Source organism: Mus caroli, unplaced genomic scaffold (genome assembly GCF_978045245.1).
Source record: "Mus caroli unplaced genomic scaffold, Mus_caroli_1 scaffold_19, whole genome shotgun sequence".
Lineage (NCBI taxonomy): Eukaryota > Metazoa > Chordata > Mammalia > Rodentia > Muridae > Mus > Mus caroli.
The window spans coordinates 48,146,548-48,164,176 of record NW_028227274.1 but is presented as its reverse complement, the minus strand read 5'-3'; the positions used below and the strand labels follow the sequence as shown (position 1 = coordinate 48,164,176).

The window sequence follows — 17,629 nt, the reverse complement described above, 5'->3', positions numbered from 1 at the left end:
TGCTATGTATTAAGAAACAGAACATGCCAAGAGATATGGTACCACCTTTTATCACAACACCAAGGTCACAGAGGTAGGTGGAACTCCCTAAGTTCAAGGCCAGCCTGGCTAAATATTGAGACTGTACCGCAAAAAAAAAAAAAAAAATCTGTAAATAGTACTTCCTAGGGAAAAATTAAAGCAAAAACAGCAAAAAAATATTTTTGAAAACCACGAAATAAACATACTAAAAGCTAGGAACACAAAGAATTATTTCATTTCATTTTGTTTGAAACAAACCATGTGGGTGACTGCATCACCTTTCTAGCCTTTCCTAGAAGTCGTGTTCCTCCCTAATGACCTCTTCATGATGCGCACACCCTTCTTCCCCGGAGCCACACCCTGACTCCAGCAGCAGAGGCTTCGCTCCACCATCTCGATTTCAAGAGACCCATATAGTGTTTTCTGAATACTTGCCACTTTTCTATAGCCTCTGAATAAATATGAGAGCTATCTTTTAAATGCTATTCAAATCACCAGTCCTGAGGAAGGCTTTCTTTAAATGGAGAGTTAGTAACTTAGCTAAGGTTTTTCGGTGACTCGCATCACTTACAACTCACCGGCAACACTTGCAAAGTCCGGGTCAATGTGTAAAGGGTTCCAGTCTCCGCTGAGGCGGTACAGAGCGGCCTGCAGAGGAAGTACACGGGCCTCAGTGTTTGCTGAGGAAGCACTAAGTGTACGACAGGGAGCGTGGCCAGCTACCGATTAAAACACACTGTACACAAACCTAGGATGTGGTCTAAAAGACAACTCATTTTAAAAAACAAGATTACCTGTGATTCCCTTAAGCTTTAATAAAGTCTTTTGCTGAAATCAGTAGAGGGAGGAATAAGGTAATAAGAAAAGAAGGCAAGAATTACACACCACTGCCTAAGGGAAACTCTATGTGAATAGGGAAAGGTTTAAAGTCTTGTTTGGCCAATCAAAATCTATGCCAATTTCCTTATTTTTTTTTTTAATTTGAAGTCTATAATACTGGCAGATAAACATCAAAAACTTCTCACAAACTTTCATCTCTCTGCCACACTTAATCTGGAATATGCCAAGGCAGGAAAGTGAACCAAATAGCCTGCCAGTCTGACTCAGTGGATGCAAAGCTCAGATTTTCACACTAATTTACATAGGTCAGGCAAGATTAGCAGAAAAATGCAGGTAACAACAGGGAAAGCCTTCATCCTTTCCTGTATTTAAACTGTGCAGTTTTCAAACTAGAGTGCTCTCCAGGGCAAGGGGAAGAACTTCAGCAGGCAGAGTGTGTGTGTTACAGTCAATGTCCGGTCTGCCTCAAGATCTTCTCCTTAACAAGTCTCATTCTGAGAAAAGTTTCACCTCTCAATGGCTCAGTATTCCTTCCTGTAGTATGTTCTTCTAAATACAAAATTCCGTGTGTTAGAAAATTAAATTGCTATTTTCAAACGCAGTATACAAACAGTAAACACTAGAAAAATATGAGCTATTATGTATACAATGAAAAAAAGACACATCTCCAGGGCCACAGAGGGAAGTTGTCAGACAAACACTACATAATAGGCTGTGATGGGGCCTGGGTCCACATCCAGCGCTATCAGTGATGCACAAGTTTCCTCACCAAGGAGAACCTTGAGTTCTTTTTCTTGAGAAAAATAAATAAATTAAGAGACTAAGAGGGCTCACTTTCAAAGAACAACAGGAGAAATTAAATGAGATAAAACTCATGGGTATTGCCTCAGTGAACATTCGCAATTTCTAAAGCTTTTAGCAAGACTTTAGCAACAATGTAAATCAATAGAGTCTTTGATTAGTACTTGATTAGATTTCCAGGCCTGCTCCACACACAGGACTGGAAACACACAGGACTGCAGCCAGAAGCCCAACAAAGTCCTCTTGGAGAACAGGATCAAACAAAAATATCCTATAAGAGCTGCGTGGAAAACAAAAGGCTCCAAGGAGGAATTTGAGGTCTTGCAAGATACAAAAAGCTAAACCTCCTTCTCAAAGTAAAGCACTTCCCTACAGCTCTCCTAAGACGCCCTCTATTGGGGGGTAGCCAACGGAGCTTTGCTATGGGGAAAGAATGTACCAGCTCCAACCTAGCACTCCTGGAAGCCAAGCCATCAGCTGCACGGAGGTAAGCAGGCTGGCTCGCTGCGGATGACAGAGCTCTCCAGCCAGCGCCTGTCTTCTCCTAATACTCTCTCCTTTCAGCTCTGGCCCTTGCTTTCGCTTTCCTTTTTTCTTGGATTTATTTCTTTTTATTGTATGTATGTCTGTGAGTACTTTGGCTGTATGTATGGCCCACAAAGGCCAGAAGAAGGTGTATTGGATGCCCTGGTACTGGAGTTACAGACGGCTGTGAGCTGCCATATACAGAGGTGCTGGGAATTAAACCTGGGACCTCTGGAGAGCAGCCAGTGCTCTTAACCCCTGAGCCATCTCTCCAGCCCACTTCAATTTCTTTTTCACTTTTCTTTTCCTTCCTCAGTTTCTCAGCTTATCCCTAGCTTGTGCTTAGTCTTCCTTTCTACCTTTCACCTCCTATCTGCACCCCTTTCTTAGCCCCTACTGGGACGCATCGCTTGTACTTTCTCAGAATCTGACACTGGGTGTCACCTCTGCCCCTCCAGTCTCTGGCCTGGGCATCGGTTTATACTTGGCTACTTCCAGCCGCTTATCAGTGCTCCTTAGTCACCTCTTACGTAGGTGAAGCTCCTCCGTGTGGGATGTTCTTTTAGAAGGACAAACATCTATTTCTTGAGAATGGTGCCCCATTTCTTTCCTGCTCTGGAGGAATCCGATGCCTATCTAATTATCTTCTGTGGAAAGTTACTTCACCATTGTCTTTCAGGACCTGGAGATTATTTTCTTCATCTTGAAAATCCAAAAATTTGACCAGGATCCATCCCAGGGATACTTATTGAAAATTATCATCTTCTGATAGTCATGAAAGTGACCCAGATAGTCCTACCAAGCATCTGTGACAGTTTCAACTTTTTATCCCCAAGGAAGATATGACCTAAATCTAAAAGGGTCCCCCCAAAAGAAGACCTGTTTTGATGTCATAACTGTTTTCAGTTTAGCACATAAACATTTTGTAAAATATAAACAATTATATTTTAACAAAAAGTACAACCTACTTAATAGAAACTGAAATCCTAACAGGATAACTAGCATTAGACATGTATCTGGTGAGACTAGTTTGTCTCTCATTCTCAAACACAACTCCTGGCATTGAAAGCTGTTTACTGTTTGGTCTTTTCCATGGATCACTGCATAGAAATCTTTATTTTCCATGAAACATTTGTTTTACTTGTACATTCAAGTAGCGGCCAATGAGAAAACTCTCCTATGGACATTTAAACAGCGGATCTGAGAAGTGACCTTTGTAGGGCTAAAGCAAAACAGTTGCCATTTGCTTATTAACTAAAAGTTACTGATACACATATAAAACCCAGCAAGAAGTTCATGCACTAATGGCCCAAGTTTTCCACTTTTGGTACGGATCTACTCATGCACAATGTATTCCATTACTCGCCAGCATAAATCTGGCTTCGCCTCTCACGTACCTCGCCTCTCTCCTCACCTACACTCTATCATTACCTCTCAAGCTCTCCCCAGACAAACTGAAGCCCTTCATCCCAGAGGAGGGAGCATCCATAGACCACCTTTCTGCAAAGCTGATCACTACTTGCAAGCCCTTCTGCATTTCACTCTAAAGGATGACCCTCCTCCGAGAACTTACTCTACAAATCAAAGCCTGGTGTTTAATTTTTCATTGCTTAGAATAAGATGCCTGAGTGACTCCACTAAAAAACACACAAAAGTATAGGATGTGCAGATTTTGACATCAGTATCATCGGCAGGTGGACTACCCCTCTCACCTGATTCAGTGAGGTGGCATCTCTCAGGACAGCATCTGGAGGGCGATTTGGTACAGCTACAGCTGCCTGAAATCAAAAAGCGCTGTGGGTCAACTTAGATATATGTGGTTCTCTCGCAAAAGTGACATCCAATAAACAGCCATGTGTCAATAAACTTCACAAACTGGATAAAGAGGGGTTTTTTTAACGTTTTATGTACTGACGAATATGACATTTAAAATTTCATAACTTCTAGCTTTTTATAAATTATAATTTCCCTGAAATTATTCTTTTCACTATAAGAAACATTATCAGAACCATTCTCAGGTCACAGAGGACAAAAGATAGTTTTCCTATATAAAAGGATGATGACAACTCTGAGAATAAAACAACTTTTATATCTTAATTTGCCATTTTAGCAAACTAATCCAGTTTACCAAGTTTTTAAAGTTCAATTTTTATTATTAGTTATGGGGGGGCACACAGGAAAGCAGGCACACGTGAAGGCCAGAGATATCAGATTTCCCTGTAATTAGAGTTACACTATATTGTATTCAAATAGCTATATTTTCAATGTTAGCTATATTTCAATGTTTTAGTATATAGAAATAAAATATTGTCACTATTATATAAATTTTATACAATAAATTCAGCTTTTCTAATTATAGTGTTGATAATTTTTCATTATGAAATGCCAAGCTAAGATATTATCAAACTTATCCCACAAATCCCAAAACCCTAACCTTAAAAGGGGAGAAGCTACTTCTACAGTAAGCGGGAGAGTGGAGGGGATGGGGAGGGAAGGGAGGAAGTCACCACAGAAAACTCATTCATCATTGCCAGGTGTGGGGGCGCACGCCTTTAGTCCCAGCACTCGGGAGGCAGAGGCAGGCGGATCTCTGAGTTCAAGGCCAGCCTGGTCTACAGAGTGGGTTCCAGGACAGCCAAGGCTACACAGAGAAACCCTGTCTCGAAAAACCAAAAAAAAAAAAAAAAAAAGAAGAAAACTCATTCATCAACTAGTAAGTCTGTCTTATAGAAGAACAAAGAATGCTGGGTGTGGCCGCTCATTCCGGGAAGCTGAGGCAGGAGAATGGCTGCAAGTCTGAAGTCAACCTGCTCTATAGAATTAAATCTTAAAAAAGAAAATCAAAAGAGGGTGGTGCTGGAGAGACAGCTCAGCAGATAGCGTATGTACTGCTCTTGCAGGGACTAACGTTCCGTTTCCAGCACCCACCATGACCAGGAGTCTGCCACTTCTGTCTGCCTCAGACACCTGCGCACGCACACACACACACAGACAGAAAAGAGATAATGGAAGTCATTATCTTCCATGGTCAGGAACCAGCTTGTGCAGCCAGGTCAGCAGAGCAGGTACAAGTCAAATGATCCGCACCAAGAGTCTGAAATTCCCAGTACATACCAACAGTCCATGTGTGAGGATATGCAAGGGCTTATATTATATAAGCATTATATACTGAACACATTTATGAACTGCTATAACATGCCCCATAAAGATATACAAATATATCTTTAAAACATCTTACTTTGAGTTTTTCTGATGTCCGTTTTCCACCAAAGCCCCCAGAGCCAACAACAAAGACAGAGAACTGATTATAGCATATAAGTTCCTTCCCAGAATAAGAATGGACTACAAAAGAAGCAAAGGAGAAAAATTAATTAATACACAAAGCTCTGCCTAGGTAATGAAGACAGGTTTGCCAATTCCTCTAATGGTTTTAATAATAAAATGCAGGCAGAGCTGAGGGCACTGCACTGAGGTAGGATTCGCACAGCTCTACTGCACTGTTTGTCTCCAGTCTCTGAAGGCAACAAGAGGGTCCCCATCCCTCCACTGTGAACAGTGGGGGGGGGGGGGGTTAACCTCTTAAATCCCCCAACTACCACCTATATCAGATTTTTATGTGACACAAACATTTCAAATAATTCCTCTGGAAAATCTGAGCTACCACACTCAGACTCTGAAGTACTGTCAACGCACCGCACCAAGGAAGAGCATGGACCGAAAGAGCCAGTGACCAGGGATGGGGACAGAAGAGCCACCGGAGTAGGAGGCGCCCAGAGAATGCTATCCTGCCCACTTTGTTCACCACTCAATCTCTGAAAAGAAGAGTTCCTAACACAAAAAGGTTCGTCCGAGTGCCGAGATAATTATCATGTGCAACCAATCCATGACTTTTAATGCATTTTTTTTGTTTTGTTTTGTTTTTTGTTTTTTGTTTTTTGTTTTTTTTTGAGACAGGGTTTCTCTGTATAGTCCTGGCTGTCCTGGAACTCACTTTGTAGACCAGGCTGGCCTCGAACTCAGAAATCCGCCTGCCTCTGCCTCCCGAGTGCTGGGATTAAAGGCGTGCGCCACCACGCCCGGCTTAATGCATTTTTGTATCAACAGTATTTCAACTTACACTGTATTTACTGGGCTACAGCCGCATGGTACATCCGTCCAGGAGGACCAGCATGGTCTCCAGGATTCACCACAGAACCAGCACTGTCCTCAGTAGGAAACTTAACACCTCCACTTCTTTTCTCCTTAAGCTTAAGTTTTTGAACTGTGTCATCAGTTTATGTTTAATAACTAGCACTCTGTTAACTTAATACTTCCTAAAAACGTCTATAAGCTTTTTTCCTACTGTTATAAACTACTATAAGCCCTTTCGTACTGCAGGTAAAATGTGGCTACCGTGTTCAAACCATATGAGAAGTTCAACAGTCCAGAAGCCCAACTGCAATGTGAATAATCAAGTTCCAGACAGCTAACACAGAAAGGAGCATCAGGAACACGCCCAGCTGCGCGCTGCGCGGGCAGAACTCTTCCCGGGACTTGCCCAAGGTCACGTGCCTCACACATGGGCCTGAGCTACGCAGTTTCACCCACCGACATGTCCCGCCTGCCCTAGCCTCTTTGTCCAATCGATTGCCCCTCCTCCCTTATTTTTCTTAAAGAACCCATGAAACTTTAAACTGCTTACTTTGCCTTCTTACAAACTATAAAATGAATACAAACTTCTGAATGTTACATGAAAAGCCTATCAATCTAACATTATATAAGAATTAAAAATTTACCGTCCATAACAATCACTACACCAGAGCCTTTATCCAGGATGTCAGCAATAACTGCTTCACATTTTAATTCTCCTAAAATTGAAGTAAGATAAATAATTAAGTTAAGACACCACAGAATTTATCAGGTTTTCCACTTGATTCAGCAAAGTTTAAAAAATTATAGTTTTAAATATTTGCCCCTAACTACTAAAAAAAGAAATTGTATATATAGAACACTTAAATTGCTAAATTTTGAAACATGAATATTTCTGTTACAAAAATTTGAAAAACTAATATAGTGCCTCCTCTTAGAAGGTCTAATTGCCATCTGGATGCTGGGCAAGCACCAGTCCCCTTTCCCCATTCCTCCTCAAATCTCTATGGCTTCTGTAAAACACTTTCTATGTATTCTTTTTCTGAACTCTTTTAACTAACTGGGTAAACTCTGTATGTGAAAAAAACAAAAGCCAACACAAGGGCAAACAGCACTGGTGGAACCTTGTGGGACACACAGGCAGTTGGGAAGGGTAGGAAGAAAGGGGAGGAAGGGTGACCAGGAAGTATTATATATAAGTATAAAACTGTCAGAAAACATTAAGTTTTTAAAACCTGTCTTTCCCTTTTTTCGACACAACTGGGATTAACACCCTGCCCCCAAGCCACACAACATGAGTGTCAGCCTTGATTCACAGATGGCACATCCCTGTTGATATTTGACCTACAGAGACAGGACTTTTTAAATTAATCCCAAAGTCCAAGGATAGCTATTTAGGAATTTAACAGGAAAACAGCAAATGAATTTGCATCTCAGATTCAGCACTCTGGCTGCAGAGAGGAGAAAGCCCCAAGTCAAACAGGAATTGGGGGGCGGGGGGGAGGCCGAGGACACCTAGGTAAGGAAGAAACAAGGTCAACAAGAGTGGGAACTCCATGAACAGAAAGAGAAGACTCCAGATTCACAGAGAACCAAACGACTTCCTAAGTGTCTACTGGTGGGAGGTGGGAAATGATAAAAGTGTTACAAAGGCCGACAGGGTGATGCTTCCCAAAACCAGTCTGTTTATGAGTCCTCTGTAAAGCCCCTGGTACCTTCGGAATGGAGTCTGAACTTCCTTACCTGAAGTTCAAGGACCTGTGGCAACCCTTCTAGTCTCTGTCTTTCTGTACTTTCAAATCTTACTACACTCCCCCACTGGTCCTTAATGAAAAGCAAGAACTGCTTTCAGTTTCCCTGAAAGCCTCCACCTCCAGAGCATGAGGATTAAAGAGGTACCATCATGCCTGACTTGTATCTTCAGTTTTCAGTATGCATATTACCTAAGAGTAATTTTTAAACTAACTAACACATAGACATGACTGAAGACAAAGAACTGACAAGAAATACAACTTGAGGCTAAAGAAATAAAAGAAATCAAGAAAAGTATTAGGGCTGGTGAGATGGCTCAGTGGGTAAGAGCACCCGACTGCTCTTCCAAAGGTCCGAAGTTTAAATCCCAGCAACCTCATGGTGGCTTACAACCATCCGTAATGAGATCTGACTCCCTCTTCTGGAGTGTCTGAAGACAGCTACAGTGTACTTACATATAATAAAAATAAATCAATCTTTAAAAAAAAAAAGAAAAGAAAAGTATTATCCTTGACTTCCTATTCATATCAGTGTATAATTGTAATCATTTGGAGTATATACCTACTCTCTCTTCATATCAATTCCCTAAGGGGAATATCTATACACATCTACTTACTTTTACAACGGTTCCCCAAATGAACACACTAGGCTGGGTACAAATGAAACATGCAAGGACATCTACAAAATGACACCATACACACACACAGACACACAAGATCTAGAGCTTGGGTACAGAATTTATATTTCACTAAAATAGCAGGTAATGTAATTGCTCAGATAATTCCAAACACAGCCAGGTTAAAGAAAAATAAGCATCTAATGCCATAGAAATGGTAAGTATCCTATAGTCACCAGAAACTGGGTATTGTCTCAGACTAAATAAAGAGACTAGAAATGTATTCTGCAATATATGGAAACAAATCTATTACACTTTAAAAACAGTTACAAAGCTCAACCTTTCAGTAAAATATCAAGGTTTGAGAAAAAACTAAGGTGCAAGCCTAGCAACTTGCTGACCTCTACATTACACGTGACAGGATACCAGATCCTCCTTTGTTTAACCATCTTACTTGTGTACACACACACACACTTTTTTTTAAGGAAGTTAAGTTACTTAGGCTGACAGTGCTTCCCACAAGAATCATAAACTAGCAAAAACTCCAATACTAGGCATAAGAATCGTTAGTCAGGATAGTTTAAGAGTCTCCCAAAACAACACAGATTACAGATGTAGCCCTTGGTTGCCCATCAGGTGTTAAAGGTGAAACCCTATTGCTAAAGACACCACACACTTAGGACCCAGGATCCGAAAGCTTTTATATGGCTCTAACCTGAAAGTCTGTTTCCTGCATCCTAGCTTCTGTGACTATGCAAACTAGGTAAGCAATTACATAGTTCTACCCAGATGCAACACCTATAAACCATGGAAACAGGAGCACGGCAAGACATGCTTAAGGTGTAATGAGGGCTCTCACAGTTGGGGGGCAACCAACAGCTGTCTAAGACTAAGGATCATGCAACACAAGGGAAATCCTTCCTGGTACTGGAAATGTAACCAGCTTCCGGGAGACAGTGAGGTCGTGGACATTAGAAAATCACTACTGCCATTTGCTAGACCAGCATAATGTCTATGTTCTCAATCTTCTCCTCATATCCACCGGCAAGTGTAGCTTTCACCCCTCATCACAGAAGCAAAGGGAAATCATTACAGAAAACCACAACTGGGGCAATGCCCAGGTCAATGGATGGTGGGGATCCCAGCCTGAACAAATACATCTACATCACAAGATCCAAAGATCATGAAAGCCCAGCCCCATGGAAACATCTACGCACAGCTCCTCCACCTGTGGCTCAGGGGAACATCATGAAAGAGGAAAGAGAAAGATGGAAAGAGCCAGAATTTCAAGAAGTCACCTATGAAATAGTCTCTCCTCCCTATGGCTGAATGCATAAGACCAGAGCAACAGCACTATCAATTGACGCTTTAACACAGAAGGAGGGAAACTGATAGAGTTCCACCACCCGTAGACAAAGAGCTATAAGCAACTACTGGCTATGAAGGAGGAGACTTATCCTCTCCCAAGAATGAGTCCCCTTATTGGTTGTCCAATAAAAGTGGTCAGCCCTGAAACCATATACACACAAGCAGCAAAGCCTAGCTTGGTGAGTTTTGTGTGTGTGTGTGTGTGTGTGTGTGTGTGTGTACGTGACAAAAATCAAAGAAAAAAGGCTACCAACTTCCTAGTGGGGGTACATGGGAGAAGTTCAAAAGAGGGTAGCTAGATGAGACTAGAGAGATGAAAGGGGGAATTAAATTAATATTTTAAAAGAAAAATGTGGATCTGGAGATAGAGTTCAGTCGGCAGGGTGTTGCATACCATGAACATCCCTTCGGCTCCATCCCCAGTGCCACATAAATCTGGTGTAGTGGGTCAAGCCTTAATCCCAGTAATCAGAAAGTAGGAGGAGAAGGATCAGAAATTCAAGATTATCCATGCTAGGGAAAAAGCTGAAAGGCCACTCCAGGCTACACGAAATATTATCTCAGAAAGCATAAATGGATGGATGCATGAGTGGATGGATGGATGGATGGATAGAGAAGGATAGGATAGGATAAACTTTAGTAAACAAATTACTTCTGAGAAAATAAAAAGTACTAGGTAGGTTGGTTTTCTTCTCTTCAAATGGAATAGGAAAAAAATGACAAGTGTATCTTTCAGTTTGCTTTATGCAAATCAAGATAAACAATCACAGGAGCCATATCTTGACATATAATCATAACGGCACGTATGTTAATACAGATGAACTCAGAGTATTAAACCAAAAATTACACTGTTGATAGAAGAAAAATAGGAGACCTAATAGTTACTACTGAACATCATCTACTTGAAGGTTACAGATGGAAAGTTCTAGTGTTGTAGGGTTGGGTGGGTCTGAGTCAGTTTAACACAATGAGAGGGTCAGGCAGGTTGACCAGAAAAGTAAAGCAGAGTATTGGGCAATTCCCATAAGCTCACCTGATCGAGGAAGTGGCTTATACAGCTCCAAGTACTGCTCCCCGTGAAGAGCCTATGTTAGAACAAACGTAATTTTATTAACAAACTTTCTTGCACTGGTTTCTACCTGTGGGTACTACTAAGCACTGATACATTTCACTACCCATAGTTCCTATGTGACCTAGCTCAGTGTAGTTTTTGCTTAATCGTGCAATATAGAAATAAATAGCACACCAGCACAAAGACAAACAGGTCTTTTGGAGGAAAGAAGACCCAGGGATCCTTATTGGATCACTCGATTAGGCTCTGCTCCAAGTGCTTATAATAATGCCCAGGACATACTGAGCATTCAGGAAGTGTCTGCTCGATACAAATGAACCAATGGGCCTGGGCCGGTAACTTCAAGACACACAAACAAAGAGATGACTCAACTAAAGCACAAGGATAAACCTTACAAGTATATCCAAGGTCATGGAAATGCTTGTAATATATCCACTAATGTCACAATCCATAAACATGAATGTCAGCATTCCCTTCATGCATGTCTCAAAGCATAGAAACCAAGCACGCTGTGAGGAAACAGCTACCCTAAGCTCAGGGTGGCGCAGCAGCACACGCAGGCACTCCTGAGCATACCCAGGCCAAGCCCCCACCCTACATAGCAGGGCAGCTTTCCGTCTTCCTGCAACCCCAGAAGGCAGAGAAGAGGGGAACGAGGGTGTGGGAAACAAATGAAGGAGTGCCTCCCTCCCTGTACCATGCTGCCTGACACCCTACGCCAGGGAAACTGAGAGACAGACTTCCAGGTGGCTGTCACGTCTTATGGTGGTTTGACAGGCATGGCCCCCATATGCTTCATGTGTTTTAATGTGTGGCCCATAGGAAATGGCACTATTTGGAGGTGTAGTTCTGTTGGAGGAAATGTTGTCACTGTGGGGACAGGCTAAGGTCTCGTATGCTCAAGCCATGCCCAGTGTGGCACAGTCTCTCTCAGCTGCCTTAGGATGAAGATGTGGAATTCTCAGCTCCTCCAGCACCATGTCTAGCCTGCACGCTGCCATGCTTCCTGCCATGATGATAATGGACTAAACCTCTGAAACTGTCAGCCAGTTTATAAGCATTTATAAGGCTACTATAAGAGTCACTGTGGTTGTGGCATCTCTTCACAACAATAGAACCCTAAGACACTCCTGGTCACAGAATGTAAACATCTTATTCAGCATATAACATGGGAGAGAGATCAGAAAACTCCAGCCCAGGTTTCTGGCCCTTTCTTCCAATGTTACCAATAGTCTAAGAAAATGAGTTCCCATCTACTGCAATAGGAGAGGCATTGGCAATGGGTTATCAGTTCAACATGACAGAAATCTGCCCAGAACTCTGATCCAGCGATCTGCTCATGGCTGTTGGGAGAAGGCATCCTTATGGCAATTACAAGGACTTCAGCTTAGACTCTGTTTTTGCCCCATAAGATTTTTCTTTAGTTTTTGAGCATTTCATACAATGAGTTTTGATCATGTCCATCCATGTACACCGGCCCCTCCCAGATTCTCCTCTCACTCCCTACCCACCCAACTTCATGTCCTTTTACTTTAAGCCCAATAAGACCAATTGCCCACATACTTGGATGTGTGGTCTTCAACAGAAGCCTGGTTAATTTATCAGGCTATCCCCAGAGAAAACTGTCTCTCCTTCTCCCAGCAGCTAACAACTGCCAACAGCTCCACGGTTGGATGTGGGAATATGTGTCCAGCACGGGCAGTTTGAGGCCCTTAAACTGAGGAACGGTGTGAACCAGACATAGTCACTCTCTGGCTCAGTCCTCCTGTGCGCAGAGGCCTAAACCTAGTTACTTACAATCATGCTAGAGAGAGAGGATTAACAGCATTATCCCAGGATTACAGGACTATCGATTGGTATACTCTTCTTGGAATTTGAAACTAACTCTCCCCTCTTTTATTCATGAAAAAAGAAATCAAAAAATATATATATATACTAAATCATGATTCCTAAGCCAACCACCATAGTCAATGTGTATTCATGTTATGTAAAAATCATATGTAGGTAGTTGTACATAGGGGATGTGACGTTTATCAACAACATTTAAATAAACAGGATAAAACAATGCTCCTGGGAGGCATACCTTTGCAAAGTTGAATGACAGCCCAGGAACCTCTGCCAGCCCTCCATTCATCATGGACTTCTGAGCGACAATGACTCCAAAGGTGGGCAAACAGGAGAAGTCAGCACTGCCTTCATAAACAAACTTCAAATCCTTTGGATTTTTGACTGACGCTCCCACTCCGAGGGCATACATAATGCTCTGCAGTTCCGTATACGAAGACGAAAATGAAGGAAGTTTATGGCCAACAGCACCAACCTAAGAGAAAAACAGGAAGATTAGTACCCTCCACAGCAGCATCTGCTGGCCCCTACTTCAAATCATAATTGTAAGCTAACAATATTCTCAGGCTTAAAAATCAGACTTCTGACATTGACAGATTCCTAGATCACAAAATACCAGGGGAGCCAGGGAGGTATGCAATAAATTATATTTCACTTGTCTACCACACTTCGTTTTTTCCCCTTTTATTGAAGATTGATTTTTTTTCCTCAGATAATATATTGTGATTACAGTTTTCGCTCTCAGTTCCTCCCTACCTCCCCTCCCATTTGGCTCCACACAATTCCTGCCTCTCATTAGAAAACAAACAGGATTCTAAGGAATAATAAAGTGTGTGTGTGTGTGTGTGTGTGTGTGTGTGTGTGTGTGTGTGTGTGAAATATGATAAAAATAACACAAACTAACAGATCAAAATAGGACAGGACAGACAGACAGAAGGAACAGGCCCAAGAAACAGATGTAGACACAGAGACCCACTCATTCACATACTCAAGAATCCCATTAAAATAAACACCTTTTCCCAAAAACTTAGAAAAAATGTTACTGAAGGAAGGTTACTGGTGGCAAAGAAGAAAAACACTTGTCAAACTGAAGAAAAACAATAAAACAAAGTTATACTTCAATGTTCAGCTTCTGTTTGTTCATTCTATCTACATCCTATCTATATAGTTCACAATAAACCACCCGTTTATCTTTTAATTAATAAGTTAAGAATAATTTGTTAAAATGTTTTGGAATTGTTTAAATTCCATTTCAGCATAGAGGCCATGCTCTCTGGTTGGCAGGAGAAAGGGGAACGTGACCAGGAACCTGTAGCAGACTGCCCACCAGGCACTGGTGCAACCCCCATCCAAATTTGTCTAAAAATTCAATCTATTTCAAAAGCATTTAAAGTGAGTCATGAAGAGATAGAGAAGGTGACAGCAACAGCACACAGAAACACTAGACACCTCGTCACCTCAGGTCCTACTCAGCAGCAGCAGCAGAGGTAATAGCTTTCTTCTCCCTCTCCCACCCAGGATCTTCCTGGGTTACTTTTCAAATAGCAAGGAGGGTGTGGGGTAGCAACACATCAACCTAGCAACTACCCTGATTCATCATAACCCCAGAGAAAGCCTCGCAAAGCCTGCATGTAAACTACACTCCTGAAAACAGAGGCCGCTTTCAGCTTCTGTGTCTATTAGCAATGCCAACAGCAGAAGCTGAGCTGGTACCTTCTGCTCCCACACTCGCACACTAAGGAGAGCTGTATACCCAAAGCCTGCCTCTCCTTGCAAGACAGTCCTCCATCAAAGCACAGAACATGGTGCTGCCCAGCAAAATCTCAGAGGAAAAGTTGCTAAGATGAATAGAGTTATCTGGACAGCTGCACCACTGATTTTCTCCACAATAAACTACAGAATGACTACCTCCAAAAGAAAGGCTACGGGGGTGGAGGGAAGGAGAGAAGGAGAGACAGTAGAAAGGTGAGCTGCAGGCACTTCTACTTACGAATCCCGACGTGGCTGCAGGTGCCGCGTGACTGGTACGGTTTGGTGAGATTCCTTCTGAATCTACTTTATGTAAAACTTCGACTATACCACTTGTTGATTCTACGATTAAAAAGATAAGAGCGAGCTTTACTGTAAGATCTGAGTTAGGAAAGCTGCAATATGCTAGACAAGAGCTAAGCACACTTCCGAGCCTCCCACCCCAGTGGACAGCCTCACTGCCCGGCTCCCTAACATACATGGGTCATTTAAAAACCAAGAGGGCATGAAGTTGAGGCTAAGGAAGAGAAAGAGAACAGAAGGGGGCTGGTGAGATGGCTCAGTGGTTAAGAGTACCGGCTGCTCTTCCAAAGATCCTGAGTTCAAATCCCAGCAACCACATGGTGGTTCATAACTATCTGTAATGAAATCTGATACTCTCTTCTGGAGTGTCTGAAGACATCTACAGTGTACTTACATATAATAAGTAAATAAATAAATATTTAAAAAAAGAGAACAGAAGATGGTCTGAGAGCAGCCAGATGAAGGGGTGTAGTGAATACTATCACAATACATTACATACATATACAGCATTTTCAAAGAATTAATTTAAAATACTGTATTTTTAAAAGGATGCCACATAAACCAGGCTGTGCTGGGCAGTACAGAGCTTTCCCTACATAAACCGGGCTGTGCTGGGTGTACAGAGCTTTCCCAGCATGCCCATGGTCCCGAGTTCCACCCTCAGCATCACAAAAAATAAATACACATAAAAGAGCCTCTGCATCAAAAGAACTTAACATTCAATTAATAAGCTGTACATCCAAAACAAGAGCAGTAAGGAGCAGTTACCCCTGGGTGTCTGCATGGTAGGAATTCACCTAACAGATAAACAACACAGCCCAGAGTCTCTGACAATATCTTGCTGATCATTTTGGGGTGGGGGTCTGAATTTTTCTAAAGAATACCTAAAATAATGGGAAGGTGACAAAGGGGGAGGAAGACAGAAGAGAGACCAGCAAAAGCAATGTGCTGAATCAATGCACATCTCTAACTAAATGAGAGATGAGGGCACTTTTCGGGCAGCAGCAAAAACTGCGTCAGATTAAGAGAATGTGGGCAGGGACCGGAGAGATGGCTCAGAGGTTAAGAGTGCAGACTGCTCTTACAAGGGCCTGAGTTCAGTCCCTAGCACCCACCCTAGGGAGTTCACAACCTATAACTCCAGCACCACGATACAGGATGTCCTCTCCTGAACACTCACATCTACATACCCACGCATAAGCACACATAAATAAACACACACACACAATTAAAAGAAAATGTAAAATAAAAAGAGCATACGGTTAGAAAGTAAGACTCTGAAACCAACCAGCATTTGGGGAGAAGGTACATGTGGCACAAATGAGCACACACCCCTCAGCCATCCACCCCCCACCCACACCAACCAAACACACAGGATTAAGAATCGCTGAACAAACTGGCTGAGCAACGACACTGTCTTCAGTAGGAAGGGTCCTGGTTGATGAGGTCTGGTCTGTAGCTATGTATTGTAATGTTAAATACTGGCTCTGGTTGCCCTCAGGGGCCAGAGAATCCTCTCTCATATAAAAGGTGATGCCATGTAACCTTGCTTCTTAATGTAAAATTGTTGTTTTAATAAAGATGCTGACAGCCTATAGCTAGGCAGAAGAGAGGTAGGTGGGGTTTCAATTCCAGAACTTGGGGTCTCAGGAGGACCAGGAGGAGAGAGGAGAGAAGGCAGAGGGAGAAGATGCCATGGGGTAGGAGAGTCTTGAAAACATGGCCCTGAGAGCTGGCCAAGTGGAATTAAGATCTGCTCAGATGAAACATGACAAGTTATAACGTGGGGTTATTGGCAGAGAAGAAGGTATAGTAGCTTAGAGGGTTGATATCTGCCCAGCTCCAGTGCATTAAAGGCTTATTATAAATACAAAAGGTGTGTATCTTTTCTCAGGGAACTAAATAATCAAAGGTGGGGTAGAAACCCCTGACTAAGAATAAATACTTACTACAACAGGAACTATGTTCCCAACACCATGTGTCGCCCTCACCATAGTAGAAACAGATGGAACTGTGCAAGAAGACAGCCTGTCACCAAATGGCTCAGGGCTCTACCTTGAATGGTCTGCGGCTTGCTGGCATTGCTGAAGTCACAGATCTTCTCCCAGTTGTCCCTCACTGCCTCAGGAGTCATGGGCTGATTCCGCTTTCTGACGATGGCCCCAAGGGTCCTCTCCCAGCGCACTAGTCATGGAAAGAAGACGTGAGACTGAACTCAGACCTTAAAGACGCAACATAAGATGCTTAAGAGCCCATCTTCAAGATAAGGGAAAATCATAGAGAAAGGAATACATTTGTCTCTAAAATGCCCGTTAGCAGACATGTCAGTTTGTAGAGAAAGGTCTGCAGGTAAAGACTGAGGTAAAAGAACAGGAACACTGCCTCAGAACAGAAATGGGTGAAAGTGCGGAAGTGAGACCCACCACTCCCCAGGGTAAGTAGCCCTCACCAAGTTAAATGACACAGAACTAAATCAGATTTAAAATAAACTTTAAACAATACATGTGAAGCTGAAGAGAGAACTTCCCTAACTCTGTCCGGAACTACTAAGGGCAGAGTCTCTTGCTGACCCTAAAGGCCTGTGGTCCCGCCAAAGGCTCAGCTTACAA

The 17,629-nt window shown here is 42.4% G+C and overlaps 1 protein-coding gene across 1 annotated transcript in view; it reads right to left on the bottom strand.

Annotated features, from left to right (window-relative positions):
* The window catches only part of Hsd17b4 (hydroxysteroid 17-beta dehydrogenase 4), a 73,656-nt gene that overhangs the window by 18,688 nt on the left and 37,339 nt on the right, over positions 1-17,629 (bottom strand). The window contains exons 11-18 of the mRNA XM_021150170.3: positions 17,076-17,204; positions 14,959-15,059; positions 13,207-13,443; positions 11,085-11,136; positions 6,963-7,034; positions 5,426-5,529; positions 3,900-3,965; positions 600-669 (exon numbers count right to left, since the gene is read on the bottom strand). Coding sequence (XP_021005829.1) covers positions 600-669; positions 3,900-3,965; positions 5,426-5,529; positions 6,963-7,034; positions 11,085-11,136; positions 13,207-13,443; positions 14,959-15,059; positions 17,076-17,204 — 831 coding nt within the window. The remainder of the gene's footprint in view (positions 1-599; positions 670-3,899; positions 3,966-5,425; positions 5,530-6,962; positions 7,035-11,084; positions 11,137-13,206; positions 13,444-14,958; positions 15,060-17,075; positions 17,205-17,629) is intronic.